The sequence below is a fragment of the Mercenaria mercenaria genome, chromosome 11 (assembly GCF_021730395.1).
Source record: "Mercenaria mercenaria strain notata chromosome 11, MADL_Memer_1, whole genome shotgun sequence".
Classification (NCBI taxonomy): domain Eukaryota; kingdom Metazoa; phylum Mollusca; class Bivalvia; order Venerida; family Veneridae; genus Mercenaria; species Mercenaria mercenaria.
This window is the reverse complement of record NC_069371.1, coordinates 77,282,566-77,302,484: the sequence shown is the minus strand read 5'-3', so window position 1 is coordinate 77,302,484 and position 19,919 is coordinate 77,282,566. Positions and strand designations below refer to the sequence as shown.

General features: G+C 36.7%; 1 protein-coding gene across 2 annotated transcripts in view; it reads left to right on the top strand.

The window, feature by feature from the left end:
* The window catches only part of LOC123532495 (peroxidase-like), a 36,418-nt gene extending 20,846 nt beyond the window's left edge, over positions 1 to 15,572 (top strand). The window contains exons 4-16 of one of the 2 annotated variants that reach the window (XM_045313950.2): positions 1,045 to 1,358; positions 2,658 to 2,834; positions 4,065 to 4,110; positions 4,581 to 4,681; positions 7,698 to 7,799; positions 8,546 to 8,650; positions 9,100 to 9,335; positions 10,221 to 10,483; positions 10,998 to 11,084; positions 12,347 to 12,487; positions 13,021 to 13,196; positions 13,414 to 13,519; positions 15,385 to 15,572. In XM_045313950.2, coding sequence (XP_045169885.2) covers positions 1,045 to 1,358; positions 2,658 to 2,834; positions 4,065 to 4,110; positions 4,581 to 4,681; positions 7,698 to 7,799; positions 8,546 to 8,650; positions 9,100 to 9,335; positions 10,221 to 10,483; positions 10,998 to 11,084; positions 12,347 to 12,487; positions 13,021 to 13,196; positions 13,414 to 13,519; positions 15,385 to 15,448 — 1,918 coding nt within the window. In that variant the 3' untranslated portion in view covers positions 15,449 to 15,572. The remainder of the gene's footprint in view (positions 1 to 1,044; positions 1,359 to 2,657; positions 2,835 to 4,064; positions 4,111 to 4,580; positions 4,682 to 7,697; positions 7,800 to 8,545; positions 8,651 to 9,099; positions 9,336 to 10,220; positions 10,484 to 10,997; positions 11,085 to 12,346; positions 12,488 to 13,020; positions 13,197 to 13,413; positions 13,520 to 15,384) is intronic. The other variant, XM_045313951.2, reaches the window with a different exon arrangement.
* Positions 15,573 to 19,919: the final 4,347 nt, after the last annotated feature.

Here is a 19,919-nt window from a genome sequence, read left to right as displayed (position 1 = left end):
GAAACGTAGGTGTTTTAAATTGCTTACCTCCTCTTGTAAGTTCTTGATATCCAAACAAAATAGACTGAGCCTAGCGGTCTGTTTATGTGAACATATACAATGTGTACAATGATTGCTTATACAATAGGACAGAAAGTCTGATAGACTTGGAAAAGTAAAGCCTCCTGTTAGAAGTTATATGTAGAAAGAAAATCAGTACACCTGAGCCTGCTTTAACAGCCACATGTATTAAGAATTCACTAGCCTTAAACTTCTAGTAAGCTAACAACACAGACTGCTATTTTTGTTTTTATTTCAACCTGTCTTACGCAACCACATGTCTTAAACAGCCACCTGTCTTCAGCCGCCACCTGACTTACACAGCCAACTGCCTTCAGCAGCCCTCTTTCTATAGTAGCCAAATGCCTTAGGCTGCCACCTGTCTTAAGCTGCCACCTGTCTTAAACAGCCACTTGTCTTAAGTTGCCACCTCTGTTAAACAGCCACCTGCTCTCTTGGCTGGATGCTTAATGCCGGTTGGACTGTATTTGTTATGCAGTTCCCTGTCTGCTACTGAAAGTCTGTCCATTGCAGAGTAGAAGTTTGCAACAAAGAACATGTCTAAAGTATTTCTGGGATCATTCTACTCTTATATACTCGTATAACGCACGACTAACGGTTCGCCCAATTCTATCCATTCTCGCATACCAGAGGTCCACCATAGATCCCTGGCTGAACGTTCATCTCGTTATTTTGACGAACCTGTGATAGACAAGAATGCCATTTATCATACTGACCCTAAATATGTCCATAGACATAGTAATTAATAGCACACCTACTGATGATGGTTACAGATAGATTTATGTTCATGAAAGATTTGGTGTTTTTACCTGTTTACCTATTGATCATCACGCGTAAAATCTATCAATAATTCCATTAGATATGTTACTTTTTAATTGGACAAACTTATCTTGTTTTAGGGTTAGGATTAAAACAGATTAGTGGTGACTAACAAATGTTTGTGCACGGTATAATTTCGCCAGTGTAACCCTGTTTTTTTTGCAGTAGCAAATGCCTCGAGAAAGTTTGTAGTGATACAAATTCTGCAACAAGGAGAAGAAGCAGTTCTTTGCATGACGAGAGCAAAGGAACTATGGCAAATGGCGGAAGAGAACTGAAACCAGGTCGATCTATTAAAAAAGTAAGGCTGCATGAACGGCAGAAAAGAAGTTTAGAAAATGAGTGCGTGTACACTATTAACTGGCCGATTAATGACATATATCGCACCCTAGATGGTAGTTGCAACAATCTCTACAACTGGGAATGGGGAATGGCCGACCGGATACAATCAGGATATCTGTACGCTGAATACGACAACGGTATAGGAAACAAAACTTCTTTTGCCGATAAAATTTATTTTCTGTGCCTCGAGGGTTAATTTCGGTGTTCTATTTGGGATGTTTTATTCCTGAACCACATACCTCGAAAGTCGAAATTTCGAAACGATGATGAAAGTCGAAACCACGAAAGTGAAAGACTAAACAACGATGACGGAAATCGAAACTACGATGTTGAAAGTTGAAACTGCGACGAGGATAGTCGATAGTCGAAAGCACAATGATGAAAACAATTAAGACTTTCAAGATCGTAGTTTCGAGTTTCGCCATCATGATTTCTATCTAATCATTGTAGTTTAGTGATTTTGACTTTCAAGACATGGGGTTCAGAAATAAAATGTCGAACGTCCAAACGAAACACCGTACTTAATACCCAGGCCGTAAAACTCCTGTAATCCAGCATGAGAATACCAAAGTAGATATGAGCCGCGCCACGTGAAAACCAACATAGTGGCTTTGTGACCAGCATGGATCCAGACCAGCCTGCGCATCCACGCAGTCTGGCCAGGATCCATGCTGTTCGCTTTCAAAGCCTATTTCAATTAGAGAAACCGTTAGCGAACAGCATGGATCCTGACCAGACTGCGCGGATGTGCAGGCTGGTCTGGATCCATGCTGGTCACAAAGCCACTATGTTGACTTTCCCATGGCAAGACTCATATAATGATCACAGGCTTTGATTTTTTTATTGGGTTTAACGTCAGACTGACACAGTTATAGGTCATTTTGCAACTTCTAGCTTCTGATGGTAGAGGAAGACCCCAGATGCCCCTCCGTGCCTTATTTTATCACGAGCAGGCACCTGAGTAGAATCATCAACCTTTGTAAGCCACCTGAATGGTCTCCTCACATGAAGAATTCAATGACCAAAGCGGGGCTCGAACTCGCATTAGTAAAAGTTCAACGGTCAAAACCACTTGGCCGCGGAGGTCCCATATGCTTTAATTTGACAAATAAACCTTTGCATTATTTCAAACAAACCTATAAAAGATCCATAGGAGCAGATAGGTGATAGACGATATGGTTTGACAGAGTATGTGTTTGTCAGGTAAGAAAATGTGCAATATTCCTTGAGCCCCTAAAACCGGCATCAACTGAATTATTGTAAAATTATATCGAACTAAAGCTATGATCCCTGTAGGCAAAAACATAACGTCACCGAAGTCAACTATTAATTCTGGTATTTATAAGGATTTTGTTTGTGGTCATGGGGAGGAAAGTCACTGGAACTTAGTTTGTAACAAAGAAATTTTAGTTTTAAACAAAGTGGTCATGTTGCAGATGGAGCACCAAGAACAACTGGTACAAATGGTGGCACTTTACCAAATGCGCGAAAAATCAGTCAGATTATGCACGAGGCCGCAGCGACACCGGAAGTGGATGCAGCGAGATCCCTTTTCTGCATGCAGTTTGGGCAATTTGCCGCACATGACATGGTTCTTACAGAACATGCTACAAGTAGGTGGTTTTTATCATGACTTGGTTAATTATAAATATATATATTTTGACTACAAGTCAGACAGCTTTGAAACTTTATATGATGTCTTGGAACCATTTTATCAGGGTGTGAAATGTTTTTGGGGTAAACGGGTCAAAGGTCAAGTTCACATAGCTAAACCCATATTGCATTTTTTTTTTTATTTTACTTTCAGTTCAGTTTCTTTTATGGTGCGTCTGTCTTAGCATCCTGATACCACACTCGCTCCCACCCCCATCCCACACACATAATTTCCCTCACATACCCCCAATCCGACCCGTACTTATTTTTTTCTTTCGGTCCAGTTCCTTTACATTGTATCTTGGTATCCTAATTCATATTCCATTCTGCATCTCAACTAACCCTAACACATACCCCATTCTACGCCCCGTATATTTTATCTATATATATATATACATGACTCTCCCAAACACACATCCAAACTCTCTACCCTGTGAAATTTTCTTTTAACTTCCAGTCCATTAGTTTTTAATATTATATCTAGGTATCCCTTATCCCCTTCCCACATATACCCCAATCCCCAATCCTCCGACACCCCATCCTTGTATTTTTAACTTTTAGTTCATTTACTTGTTTATATGTATCATTGTCCGAACAAACGGGGCTTATTCTAACAGAACAGACCCCAAAGATGTGTTTAATAACTTTATGTGTAACCCAATTTTTAAGATAAAAGATCAAATTAACCAATGACCCTATATATTGATGTATATATATATATGTATGTTGGTGTTATTAGCTAATCTAAGACATTTTCTCATTTGAGCCGTGCCATGAGAAAACCAACATAGTGGGTTTGCGACCAGCATGGACCCAGACCAGACTGCGCATCCTAACAGGTTCTCTAATTGCAATAGGCTTTGAAAGCGAACAGAATGGATGCGCAGGCTGGTCTGGATCCATGCTAGTCGCAAACCCACTATGTCGGTTTTCTCATTGCACGGCTCATTTCATTTCTGTATACCATTTTTAAATTTACGGCATTAAACTGACCAATTGAGACATTTTAGCTTAAGTAATCGTTTATCTCGTCACGTGGTCATTTCGAACCGTGACACATGGCATTATCATGATTGTACGCTTAATGTGATCGTTACATTTCAATTCTGTTGTCCCGACTCTAATTAACTTTGTTTTTTCAATCGATTCTGTAATCACTATCTTTCTTGTCTTTCTGTAATTGATTACAGAACCGGACGGCTCGTCATTGAAATGTTGTGGTGAGGATGCGGGAAAGTAAGCAATTAATTTTCTACAATTTATTTTTCTAACACATTCTACTTTAGCAAGCAAAACACCCAGTTGGTAGTCATATAATGTATCTTTACTGGGTTTTCGGTCTGAGCGTTTTCGTTTAACAATTCGTAAAAAATAAACACATTTACCACTGAAAATGTGTCCACTGGTATGTCAATCGCCGTTTCTAACTGCAACTAGCATTTTATCGCCTAATAACAGCAAATGATAAAATAAGTCCACCCCACCTCAAATAATGTTACGATTCCTTCTTTTTCGACATTTTCCGCCTGCTAATGAATAGCATACAAGCAACCAGTCGGCGAATACCGAATTCGCATTCGAGGTAACTTGCAATCCTAGGGAAAATGTCAAATGGCATTAAATTTCCATTACCATAAATAGCAGTGAGCATGCCTTTATGATATTGCCAGGAGTTTATGCCGTACGATTTTTATATTTATTTACAGTGCAGAATGTTTCACAATTATCGTACCAGCAGACGACAATCATTTCAAGACTGGCGAGTGTTTTGATTTCGCAAGGTCGAAAGCGAGGCTGGGCTGTAACGGTATGTATGGCAACGCTTTCAACACCGTTTATCGTTCTTTTTAGAAATGCATAATAGATAGAAGTTTTGTTATCACGTGTCCATTTTCTTCTTGTTGTCTTTGGCAAACATAGAAGTACACAACAGAATAAACATATTTATTCAATGAAACACATATGACATATAAGTATATATAGCATTCGGATGAGCATACTTTTAAACATAACAGAGTATATAGATACGTATACAGGTGTACAAAATGAGTATCCAGTACAAATGTATACAGCACCATATAGAGTATCCATCACGCCACAGAGTTTGCTGTAAATGATATTAAGATACACATACTGTAAGGATGTATATATTATGCAGCACATATACACTATAGAGTTTACAGTAAAATAGATATGTGTACACAAAATAGTTTACAGTAAAATAGACATGTGCACACACATGAGCATACAATAGAATAGACATGTGTACACAAGAGTATACTGTAAAATAAGCATGTGTACACACAAGAACATACAAAAGAATAGACATGTGTACACAAGAGTATACAGTAAAATAAGCATGTGTACACACAAGAACATACAAAAGAATAGACATGTGTACACAAGAGTATACTGTAAAATAGGCATGTGCACACACATGAGCATACAGTACAATAGACATATGTACACAAGAGTAAACAGTAGAATAGACATGTGTACACAAGAGTATACAGTAGAATAGACATGTGCACAAACATGATCATACATTACAATAGACATATGTACACAAGAGTAAACAGTAGAACAGACATGTGTACACAAGAGTATACAGTAAAATAGGCATGTGCACAAACATGAGCAAACATTACAATAAACATATGTTCACAAAAGTAAACAGTAGAACAGACATGTGTACACAAGAGTATACAGTAAAATAAGCATGTGTACACACAAGAACATACAAAAGAATAGAAGACATGTGTACACAAGAGTATACAGTAAAATAAGCATGTGTACACACAAGAACATACAAAAGAATAGACATGTGTACACAAGAGTATACAGTGAAATAAGCATGTGTACACACAAGAACACACAAAAGAATAGACATGCGTACACAAGAGTATACTGTAAAATAGGCATGTGCACACACATGAGCATACAGTAAAATAGACATATGTACACAAGAGTAAACAGTAGAATAGACATGTGTACACAAAAGAGTATACAGTAGAATAGACACGTGTACACAAGAGTATACAGTAAAATAAGCATGTGTACACACAAGAACATACAATAGAATAGACATGTGTACACAAGAGTATACTGTAAAATAGGCATGTGCACACACATGAGCATACAGTACAATAGACATATGTACACAGAAGTATACAGTAGAATAGACATGTGTACACAAAAGAGCATACAGCAGAAAAGACATGTATACACAAGAGTATACAGTAGAATACACATGTCTACACACAGAAGTACAAAAGAAAATATACATAAGAATAGACTAATATAAACAATAAGTAAAATAGACATTTATACATAACAGAGCATATAGTAGAATCAACGTTTGTAGATAATAGTGTATAAAGTAGAAAACATATATATGTACACAATAGGGATATTAATGAACTATACATAATGCAGTGTATTAGACCTTTGTACATAATAGATCATACAGACGTTTGTAAATAAAAGAGTATGCAGTAGAACAGACATGTGTACATATAGTGGACGCGACTTGACCCCGATGGTTGACCTTTGTATTATAATACATAATGAGGCACAACCTATTATTGAAAAGGAGTGTACGTAAAACACGAGCTGCACGAAAAGAAGGAAATATAAATTTATGTAAATATAAATTAGTGCATTTGAAAGTTTTAACAGATCAAATGTAAGTATATATACTTTGATACTGCAATGTATACACACTTATTCAATATAAATATACATGGCTACCCTAAGCACCCTTGATTACTATAATGAAATAATCGATATGAATAATCAGCCTAAGGTCAACCATCGCGGTCAAGTTGCGTCTACTTTTTTATAATAGAGTATACAGAAGAATAGAGATGTGTACACAATACAGTATACAGAAAAATAGGGATATGTACAAAATAGAGTATACAGTAGAATAGGTATGTATAAACAATAGAATAGACAGAAGAATAGATATGAGTACACAATAGAGTATACAATAGAATAGGGATGTGTACACAATCGATTATACAGTACTCCTCATAAAATAAACAGATGTCTTTGTAAACACAGACGGTTCCAAACTGTAGGGGATCCATGCTAAAAATAAATACATATCGCATATATCCATAGCTTTGACCATCCTATAAACCGGGCCAGTCTGTTTTATAAGTACAAAAACAACTGTTGACACATTTAAACGAGGAGTAGAATAGGGATGTTAACGGTAGGGTAGACTTGTGTAAATATTACAGTATACAGAATATACATGATTAAGTATAAAGTAAAATAGAATGTGTTCAAAATAGGAGATACAGAAGAATAGACACGTGCAAATAGTTGCGCATGCAGTGCAAATACATGTATACACAACAGAGTATGCAGACGAAAAGACATAGAAGACATACAATTTGCACATAATAGATTATATTACAGTAGACTTGGCATGTGTACATAATTAGATTGCAATAGAATAGTCTTATGCACCCAGTGGAATATGACTTTGCGGTGTAATAGACTAGGGTACACAATGGAGTATGCACTAGAATTTACTTTTGTACACAATGCGGTAAAGACTATTAGTTATGCAGCATAATTGACTATAACAAACACTTTCATTTTTGTAGTGCATCTAGCAAACTCCAAAGTGGTTTGTGTCGCTGTTTATAATTTTGTCTTGTAACGGATGTAAGCTACAACAAAAAAAAAAAAAAAAAAAAAAAAAAAAAAAACAAAAAAAAAAACAAAAAAAAAAAAAAAAAAAACAAAAAAAAAACGAAAAAAACGGAAGTAAATATCACACACGAACCTGCTCTTATCATCTTTTGAAGGTGTTAGAGAACAAGTCAATTCGCAGTCAGCATATTTTGACCTTTCCATGGTGTATGGTGTAACAAAAGAAGAGTCGGACAGCTTGCGAACATTGACTGACGGTGAGAATAATATTTCAGCTATGATAATTATAATATGTCAGTTATGATATAATATGTCAGCTATGATACCAAGAATACTCTCTGTCGTAAAACCGTAGATTTGTGCTTCTGCAGACTTAAAACTCAGAAAAACGCAGGCATTTGTGCCGTACGTACTGTTTGACAGTTGAATATACATGCATCGTCATTTTTCACATATGTTTACAGAATGTTTTTGCATAAGAAAAGTTTAAAGACTGCTTCTGTATAATTATGTAGACTTTCGTCACGTAAATGATATGTAAAAGTTTGTTTTATTTCTTTACGTTGAAATAGAATCGAAAAAAATGTATAACGCTACCAATCAAAGAAACGTCAGTCGCTTATTGGAGATTTTCATTTGTTAAGGGTGACGATGCCAAAAACTCCAAAATGTTTGCTGAGTATTTTGGCATAATACAAATGAGCCGCGCCATTAGAAAACCAACATAGTGGGTTTGCGACCAGTATGGATCCAGACCAGCCTGCGCATCCGCGCAGTCTGGTCAGGATCCATGCTGTTCACTAACGGGTTTTCTAATTGCAATAGGCTTTGAAAGTGAACAGCATGGATCCTGACCAGACTGCGCGGATGCGCAGGCTGGTCTGGATTCATGCTGGTTGCAAATGTACTATGTTGGTTTTCTCATGTCGCGGCTCAAATGTTGTTAAAATAATGATGATATGGATATATCACCTTTATAGATCTTATTTTCTGATTATTCAAGGATTAATGAAAACAGTTCTGGGCAAGTTGCCGAAGGACGAAGACGACAAATTGTGTAAACTTTCAATGCCCTCTGATGCTGAAAACTATTACTGCACAATAGCAGGTAAATACTACTTTCAATACCAGGTAAATACTAACACTGCCTGCCAACAGGAGGCAAGTCTCACTGCCAGTAGAAGGTAAGTACTTACAGTAGCAGTAAATGCTCACTTCAAAAAGCAGTTTAAAACTTGCCTCCAATACTAGGTAGTAGGTAGGTAAGAAGTGACGTACTATAGCAGGTAAACACTCATTTCCAATAGTAGGCACACACTCATGTCAAGTCGTAGGTAAGTACACGATTCTAATAGAGATACAAACCCACTAATAATAGAAGGTAACTATCCACTTCCAATAACAAAAAGACACTCACTTGAAATTACAAATGAAAGTAGAATGTAGCAAGCAACAATGAATGCTCTGTTACACAGCATACCACATACGCAATGTTGTCTGTGAGTTTATTGGTTGTGACCATATAGATCTATTCTGAGTTGTTCTCACTTGATACAGGTGATGCCCGCGTAAACGAACAACCTGGTTTAACTTCCTTGCACACGATCTGGACTAGGGAACACAACCGCATAGCAAAAATTCTGAAAGTGAAACATCCATCGTGGACCGATGAAGAACTATTCCAAGAGTCGAGGAAGATTAATATTGCCCAGTGGCAGCATGTTGTTTACAATGAGTATTTACCCGTGACCGTTGGACTGACAGCTCTGCAGAACTACGGAATCGATGTTGCGGTTTGTTTCTGATGAAATAAGAGTTATTATTACGGTTGATTGTTTCAGGGATGTTGCATTTGACTTAGGCCTAATCCTTTTGCTTTGTTGGATTTAACGTTGCACCGACACATTTATAAATCCTATGGCGACTCTGCAGCTTTGACGGCAGAAGAAGACCCAAGGTGCCCCTCCGTGCATTATTTCATCATTGGCGGGCACCTGAGTAGAACTATTGAACTTCCGTAAGCCAGCTGGATGGCTTTCTAACATGAGGAATTCAACGCCTCGATTGAGGCTCGAACCCATCGGTGAGGGACAAGTGATTCGAAGTCAACGACCTGAACCACACGGCTCCTAGGCCTGATCCAACCAACCAGAACAAGTCTAGTCCAGCCGAATATTCTTGTAACAACGATAATTTTATTGCATTCGCCAACCTAATTTTGTGCTCTTCTTAACTAAAAACTAAAAATAACTATAATCTTCGGTGAAAAAGAGACCGATTAATCTCAGCATATTAATGCAAGTTGTCTGCATATATACTGGTGTACGATGAATATTAGTTGGTCGATATCTAAAGGAAACAAAATGGTAAATGTTTAATCAATTTATTGTACATGGAGTGACAGCCGCAACATTCTTACACAATTAGAGCTATTAACCATTAGCCTGCTAAATTTCTAAATTGGACTGGTCCATCATTCAATTTGGGCAGTACCACTTATTATTCTTGTGAGTGTTCAGCTGGATACGAAACAACCGTCAATATTTAAAATTGTTTCTGTACCTAAAACAGTATTTTTTCCTGACAGGAATACAAATTTTGGTACCTGTAAAATATTTTTTATAAATTTTTATGTTTATATGAAAACTTTACTAAAGACAGCTATGCTTATATTATAGCCCGCTGGTTATTTCAAAGATACATATGATTATACTGTGGATGCGACAATCAGAAATGAGTTTGCCGCAGCAATTTTCCGATTTGGACATAGCCTGATCTCGGATTTTATCGCCTTGGCTCAGGTGGATGACGAGGCAATCATTCAACAAGAAAAACTGGAACAGAATTTCGACGAACCTCTTTTGTACCACAGCAATTCACACAAAGGAACTGATAACATATTAAAATGGACATCAGACACTCCATGCTTACAAGCTGATAGGTTTGAAATAAATAGATAAAATTTTGTTTTTTAACTTAACTCTTATCAAGGTTTTTGACACTTAGATGAATTATCCATCCGGCTTAATGATGATACATCAAAGTACATTGAAAACACTGATACATAACTTTTATCTAGTTTGTTACATACAATTATTCACCTAATACTTATGTTTTAGATATATACAGGGAAATAGTGCAGTAGCGCTGGCATCATTTCTGTTTATTATCACGTGTACAGTAAACGCGGTTTCAAGATATGAACTGCATGAATGTAAAAAGGTTGACAGATACGCTGCAGTTATAGAAGTTGCAAAAACAGCCAGATGCTGCCTTGTTGATGACAATCTTTCTCTGTATGTCGTATAACTTCAAAACATAAGATATTTGTATATATACTAGAACAGACCAACTCTTATATTACATAACGTTAACACATTACTAGATAAAAATTTAGATTTATTTAACCAAAAGCGGAAGAACTTCTTACAAAAAGTAATATGTTATTTTTGCAGAAAACTTCAACCTTCCGTTCAGAAAATGCTCTTTTTTGACGCCGCCATCAATAAATCTAGGGACTTAGCAGCTCTGAATATACAAAGGTAAGTATTTCTAAAGTTGTTTTCTGACACAACCATATTTGGGAAAACTTATGGATAAGGTAAGTGAGACAAAGCAATCGATCGGGTAATAGATGTAATGATGTAAAGTTTTCTTAATTGCAATCAGTTTCGATACATTTTACTTCATCAGTAGATTTAGATTTTTACTACAAAGGGAGAAATAACAAACCCCGATTTTCATTATTTGATATTGTTGAGTTTATCATAAATCAAGCTATTTTCAGAATTAGAAATTGTGATACGGTATTTTTTATCAGTCTCATTAAATATCAACTGAACTAGACATCGTGATACGGTATTCTTTATCAGTCTCATTAATATATATTTTGAACTATACATCGTGATACGGCATTCTTTATCAGTCTCATTAAATATCAAGTGAACTAGACATCGTGATACGGTATTCTTTATCAGTCTCATTAAATATCAGCTGAACTAGACATCGTGATACGGTATTCTTTATCAGTCTCATTAAATATCAGCTGAACTAGACATCGTGATACGGTATTCTTTATCAGTCTCATTAAATATCAACTGAACTAGACATCGTGATACGGTATTCTTTATCAGTCTCATTAATATATATTGAACTAGACATCGTGATACGGCATTCTTTATCAGTCTCATTAAATATCAACTGAACTAGACATCGTGATACGGTATTCTTTATCAGTCTCATTAAATATCAAGTGAACTAGACATCGTGATACGGTATTCTTTATCAGTCTCATTAATATATATTGAACTAGACATCGTGATACGGCATTCTTTATCAGTCTCATTAAATATCAGCTGAACTAGACATCGTGATACGGTATTCTTTATCAGTCTCATTAAATATCAAGTGAACTAGACATCATGATACGGTATTCTTTATCAGTCTCATTAAATATCAACTGAACTAGACATCGTGATACGGTATTCTTTATCAGTCTCATTAAATATCAGCTGAACTAGACATCGTGATACGGTATTCTTTATCAGTCTCATTAAATATCAGCTGAACTAGACATCGTGATACGGTCTTCTTTATCAGTCTTATTAAATATCAACTGAACTAGAAATAGTGATACGGTATTCTTTATCAGTCTCATTAAATATCAGCCTTATTAAATATCAACTCATTTATTTGTCACTGATTTAGGAGTTGATATTTTTAGACGTTGCTGACTGTATTACTAATTTGACATTGTGATGTCCATTTTACGGCGTACTTTTTTTAATACAAACATTTTTAACAGGGCACGTGACCATGGTATACCTTCTTACAATGAATTTCGCTTCTATTGCGGGTTTCAAACAGCGTCCCATTTCGGAACTGGATCTGGCGGGTTTGTGGACCATGAGGCATCAGTTGCAGCTTTATTAGCTCAAGCGTACACGTACGGTTAACTAGTGTTGTAATTTCATTTGCTAGCAAGAACAAATTGGTGTTTGGTGTAAGCCTGCTGAAAGATCTAAAAGCGACACAGAAGCTACTATTGCATATACTTTAAGCAAAGTATAGTCTTATTATTGAGGAGAGACGCACATAAAATGAAAAGAATATCGACTTCATCGGTCTAATTAAAACCAAATCAAACGAAGAAAAGAGTAACAATTCAACTCGTAACAAATTAATGCAAAATCACTGTCCAATCTACACAATTTCAGATCGTAATACCATTTGAGCCGCGCCATGAGAGAACCAACATAGTGGCTTTGCGACCAGCATGGATCCGCGCAGTCTGATCAGGATCCATGCTGTTCGCTAGCGGTTTCTCTAATTGCAATAGGCTTTGAAATCGAACAGCATGGATCCTGGCCAGACTGCGCGGATGTCTCTATGTTGGTTTTCTCATGGCGCGGCTCATTACATAGTATGTACACATGGATCGTGGGTATTTTGAATTAAAACTTTTTTTCCTTGTTAAAGCCACCCGGACGATGTTGACCTCTTCACTGGACAAATGAGTGAGATACGTCTTAGTGGTAGTCAGTTGGGACCAACTGGTCAGTGTCTGTTCATGGAACAATTCAAACGACTCCGTGACGGTGACAGGTTCTTTTATGAACGATACACCAGCAACCCATCACTTACTTTCACACTCAGTAAGCAAGATAGAATAATAGACTCTCTCAATTTGTCATGAACATCTAGTTTTTTTTTGTATCAAAATATCATAATAAATCGTAATACATCTATGAAAAACTCAGCATTTCAAAATTTCTGAAGTCTTTTCATTTTCATATTTATTTACAGAAATTCTATTCATGGCAACACATTGGAATTATTTGCATGTTATTTGGTTGAATTTCTTTTCTACAGATCAGCTCAGTGAGATAAAGCAAGTTCGAATGTCGACATTGTTTTGTTTGAATACGGCATACAAGCCCGGGAAAAGAGTGCAAGAGAATATGTTCCTTCTACAAGGGCAAGTATACCAACATTTCTTCTCAATAAATGATCAGAAATGCTCACTTTGTTATATACATTCATAGAGGATACAGTACAACGTGCCAGGCGAAACCACCTAAAGGAAGAACACAATATGAGCCGCGCCACGAGAAAACCAACATAGTGTGTTTGCGACCAGCATGGTTCCAGACCAGCCTGCGCATACGCGCAGTCTGGTCAGGCTCCATGCTGTTCGCTAATGGTTTCTCTAGATGCAATAGGCTTTGAAAGCGAACAGCATGGATCCTGACAAGACTGCACGGATTCGCAGGCTGGTCTGGATCCATGCTGTTCGCAAACGTACTATATTAGTTTTCTCATGGCGCGCCTCATATAAGTTCCAGTGTTCCCAGAAACCCCTATATGGGGGTTTGCACCCTCAGAATAGTACTTTGAATCCCCAGTTTTGGAGAAATCTGTTGTATATCTCTTAGTGAGGGGTTGCAAAAGTGCAAGAAAAACTCAGTTTTCGCCCAGACTTTAAATGCCAGTGGGAACACTAATAACGTCATTTGTTCTTTGACAACCCAAAAGGGTGATCTTAAAACAATGATCTCTGGTCTCTTAATGCAAGTGGTGTCTTTATAGACGTAGTCTCTCCAACCAAGATTGACAGTACTTGTTTTGTTTTTGTTTGTTTTATCAAGAATTAGGTGAAGTGGACAAAGCAATTCCGTCGGATGACCAGTATAATATCTTTAAGGTTATATGATGCCAACATTTGAAATTTGAATAAAGAAGATCAGTAACTATTATCATCTCACGTAAACACGAAATAATCGTGTTTGTGTTAAAAGTACACACTAAATAAAGGTGTAGCTAAAATGGTTTGAATGTGCACTACCACTACAAACTGGACAATATTCAGTTTTCAATAGAAAGAATGCAACTTTGTACCTTTGAATAGGATTATCTAAATTTTAAGTAAATATCTAATGGTAAAATGATTAGGGTAGTATATCTTTAATGAATCATATGTGTTTCAGGATAGGGAAGAATTATGTTGACTGCAGCCCAGTACAGATAATGCTCGTTGGTATGATAATACGTTACACATTTGTTTTACAGGGCTTGGAACGACTGACTGCAGCAACGAGTACAGTGGGACTAAAGAGAATAGATATGATGAAATTCTTAAAAAATATATTTTACAGGGCAAGGAACGATTTTGTTGATAGCAGCACCGTACAGGGAACAGATCTGATGGCATTCTGAATATTATTTATTTTTAGAACGGAATGATAATGTGAATGTAGCATCGCCAAGGGAATAGACATGATGACATTCTAAATATGTTGATTGCAGCGCCGTACAGGGAATACATCTGACGCAATACTGGTAGCAATATATGACTGAACAAGAACCCTTTCGAGAACAACAATTTTAATTAAATAATTAAATATGTATTTTATAGGGCAGGGGACGATTTTGTTGATTGCAGCACCGTACAGGGAACAGATCTGAAGACATTTTTAAATATGTATTTTACAGGGTAGAGGACGTTTTTGATGATTGCAGCACCGTACAGGGAACAGATCTGAAGATAATCTTAAATAGGTATTTTACAGGGCACTGCAGCATCGTAGATAAAATGTTAAATATCATATCTTATAGGGCAGGGAATGATTATGTTGATTGCAGCACTATACTGGGAACATATATGGTCGCATTAAAAATATTATATTTTACAGGGCAGGGAACGATTTTGTTGATTGCAGCACCGCAAAGGAAACCGATCTGATGACATTCTGAATATTATGTATTTTAGAACGGAATGATCATGTGGATGTAGCATCGCACAGGGATTAGACATGATGACATTCTAAATATTATGTTTTACAGGACAGGGAACGATTATGTTGATTGCAGCACCGTACAGGGAATAGATCTGATGCAATACTGGTAGCAATATATGACTGAATAGGAACCCTTTCGAGAACAACAAAAAATTTAATTTATCACAGAAATATCTAAAATAAAAGAGTACACATTTATGTTTAAAATAGCTTTAAAATAAATCGTCAGCAATATTTATCTTTGCTTTTTTTCTTTTGACTTTGGACTCCCTCCATTCTCCACTGATTTGCACTGGGTATGGCGCCGTTTTTCAATAGTTCCTCGGTTATGTAACGGTGGGTAGTTTATCTTGTCGGAGTTTCTGGATTCCTCACCAATTCCTGTTTTTCTCAAGTGACAAATAAATCGAGTGGTCGCGGACAAATGATTTCAAACGCAGAGTCTTTTATCGCACTGTCAAACTAATCTGAACAAGTGAATGAAGTATTGCCATGCAATACAAAGTCCCCTACTGGAAGGCACCTAAAACTTTCTCTACTGCAGTATAACATAATGAACTGATATCTGTCAATAATGTATAAACAATATTGTACTATATATACAATATGTTATAACAAAACACTTGGATTAAAATTTGTAGATATAAAAACAAGTTGTTTTCATATGGCATTTTTAGCCGATTATCAAAAAAGGTATCATATAAGTTTTTATAGTAAAAACAAAGGGAAATTAATCCTAAAAAAATTCTATATAATATAAGTCCACGCAAAACTCTTTACTAGGTAGAGATAGGTCAAAATACACCTAAAAATTGGATGTAACATGCATGTTGTACCACAGAAAATTGGTCTCCATTTTGCCCTATGGCCTGTAATAAATAAGTTATAATAAAAGCTAAATATAGTAAAACAAATGGACATAATTCTAAAAACAAGGGTGCCTCATGGTGGTGAACATTTGTGTCAAGTTACATCAAAACCCCTCCATGCATGAAGAAGAAATGCTCCGGACAAAGTCATTCTTGAATTTGACATTTGACCTCTAAGTGTAACATTGACCTTGGGACCTGGTTCTTGTGCAGAACAATCCACCTCATGGTAGTGAACATTTACACGGTGAATGATCAATCCTACATTGTTGGTACAAAACTTGCGGTGCCTTCACTTTTTGGTATAAGCAACGAACTTTTCCGTACAAAAAATGTAAACACGCTATGGAGCAGGAGGCGAGTACATGGAAAAATACGACTTTAGAGACGTAAGTTGATTTTACTGATGATATCACGGAACATAAGTAACTTCTAAGCTTCCATCTGCATGAAAACAAAATGAAAAGCTTCAGCTGTTTTCGCCAAATAATCGTTACAGATTGAGTACTGCTGTACAAATGCAGAAAATGTAAATCGTTTATTACATTTTTTTAAAGATTCATGACGTTTTGAACAAATTTATTTTACAAATACCTTCAGTTTTTTATCCGTAGAAACAGTAAAAGAAAAGAAACCATTTTTTGAATCAATTTCTACTCTTAAAAACATGATTTCATCAAAATATAAAGCACCTATATTCTACGCATAACACTAAACTGAGGCACCTCCGTTAATTTCCAAAACTTTAATGTAATATACCTAGCAACTATATTTTTTTTTCAGTGCGAAGGCTCGGAAGCGACGTTCATCGCTACTTTGGCTCCATAAGCCAAAACGAAGATCATTGACAGACCGTGTAGATGTGGTAACTCCAAAAAACGCAGCTACGCACTCTCTTGCTGCTCATCACACTATTTACAGAGTTACTGTATGAAACAAATATATAGTCCGTGCATTTAGAATACTAGTAAATGATTTCTTTTAAGGATACTTTGTGTTGAAGTAACTGATTGTGCTGAAGGAACCAGTGTTCTTAAACCTTTTGAAAAATATCGTTTCAAAGTTACGTAAAAAATCTTGACATTAACCTGTTGCTGAGGAGAATGTGAGTGTAAGGAAGGACAACCCTGCGTGGCGATTGCGCGATAAACGTTGACGACAATTTAATTTAAATGTCACGTAACAGGATTAATTGTAAATAGGATGTTTCTGACGAGGCAGTCATTGCTTTACCGTAATACGTACCACATACGCTTGTGTTCAAGCGAGAGAGTTTCGGACGGGAAATGTATCTTGTATTATCATACACTATATGAACCCAGTATACATAACAAACAGACTGTGTCACCAAAGGACGAGTTTGAAAAATAGCCTTTTTTGCTATATGAGAAGTTTACATTTATATAAAGGCAGTGGCTAGGATTACGATACCGATTCTATGAATACCGAAATCTAGATATAACTACGAGGACAGGCTAGGATTACGGAAGTATTTATGAGACATGAAATGTATACGTAAATATATACATTATGTTGTTATAAACTTACTTACTTTACTTAGAATAGCGAGTTACAGGTCTGCCGTTCATTTCGTATTATCTGGCCGCCATTTTGGATTAAACTAATTGCATAAAGAAAATATCGTTGCCATTCTCGAATGATTAAAGTTCAAAAGATGGTAAATAAACGCCAGTTTTTATTTTCGTCATTGCCTTTTTATCATTAAGGACATTTTAATTCACTTTAAGCATGTTTTAACGTAAATTTCATGCTCATAAACACTCCCATACTCTTAGCCTATCCTCATAAGTTTATCTAGAGATATGAAACTTCCGTACTCCTAGATTACGGTACCGTAAACCTAGCCACTGCCTTATATAAAACAACTGTTTAATAGCTTGTATGAAGATCGGGGAGAACATTTTTAGCCCAAAAAAAAGGATTAAGTTAATCAATGTGATCATGAAAATTTGTATAATATATGTTAATACAGCTGAAAATACAACATTGTTTTATTTATTTGTTTATTCTCGATTGCAAATCAAGATAAATAAATTGACAAAGAGACACACACGCACACACGCACGCACGCACGCACACACACACACACACACACAGAGGAGATCTCGTTGCTACATCTACATTTACTAAGATACACCCAAGGAACACACGTACAAAGTTTGCGTCTCGTTAGCCTAGCGTCCGCCATCGTAGCGGGAGGTCGAAGTTCAAATTCCGTCAGGCCACCCGGCCTGCAAGGATAGGATTCGGGAGGTAATGCGCACAGAGAAAAAGGTGTCTCATAGTCCAAAATTTACAGGCCCTTTCAATAGGTTGACACTATAACAAACAGAGCCTTATACAAAGATTAAAAACCGGCACGCGCATGTTTTGACAATTCATTTGAGGGCTATATGCCGAAGGATAATGGAAGATTTTTTTTCAGCCAGAAACAGACACCCCTCACAAATACCTCCCAAAATTAATGTTTCCTAAGCTCTGGGACAAAATATTTGTGACATAATATAGGTGCCTTTATACAAAAAATATAGTTGACTTACTAAAAACTAAATATTGCAAGATATTTGCATCTGCGAGAAGTTCTTTCCGCTATTTTTATGTGTAAACAGTATTCTGATATTAAACACCATATAATTAAACATCCGAACAATACCAAATTACCAGGATTCGTATTTTAAATGCATTTTCAACACACATGTCACCTTCTTCTACTATGACATGAAACTGAAAACACATTTTATTTTATACATCGGATATAAAATTTGGCAAAGTACTGTGTCGATTACATTTTTACATCTTCGATTTGTTCCGTAAAATCATCCAAGTTATGAAATAAAGACGAATGTAAGAATAAAGGGATGATAAATAAGGTCACTACACTTCCGACTTACATTGTTTATCCAAGACTAATAGGAAAAGTTAGGTGCTTGTACGCACCAGTGAGTTGAAGAGGTGATTTTTGTACCAACAATATAGGATTGATCATACACCGTGATTTATGCCAAGTTACATCAAAATCCCTCCATGCATGAAGAAGAAATGTTCCAGACAAAGTCATTCTTGTATCTGACCTTTGGCCTCTATTTGTGACCTTGACCGTAGACCTAGGGACCATGTTCTTGCGCATGACACACCGTCTCATGGTGGTGAACATTTGTGCCAAGTAATATTCAAATCCCTTTAAGGATTGTTGAGTTACAGACTGGACAGGAAAAAAGCCCTTTTGGCCTTTGACTTCGAAGTGTGACCGTGACCTTGCAGCTAAGGGCTCGGGTTTAGCGCATGACACATTGTCTCATCCAGGGGAATACTTTTGCCAAGTAATATTAAACTCCTGTTTTGCATGACAAAGTTATACACCGGACAGGAGTCCCATTGACATTTGATCACCAAGTGTGGCCTTGACCTTTAAGCTAGGGTTCTGGGTGCTACGCATAGCACATCGACTCATCATTGGGAACATTTATGCCAAGTAATATTAAAATCCCTTGATGGATGACAGAGTTCTGGACCGCACAGGAAAAAAAGCCCTGTTGACATCTGACCTCAAATTGTGACCTTGACCTTTGAGCCAGGGGTCCGGGATTTCCGCATGACAAGTTGTCTCATCATGGGGAACATTTGTGCCAAGTGATATTAAAATCCCTCAATGAATGACAGAGTTATGGACCGGACACGAAACAGAACCTGT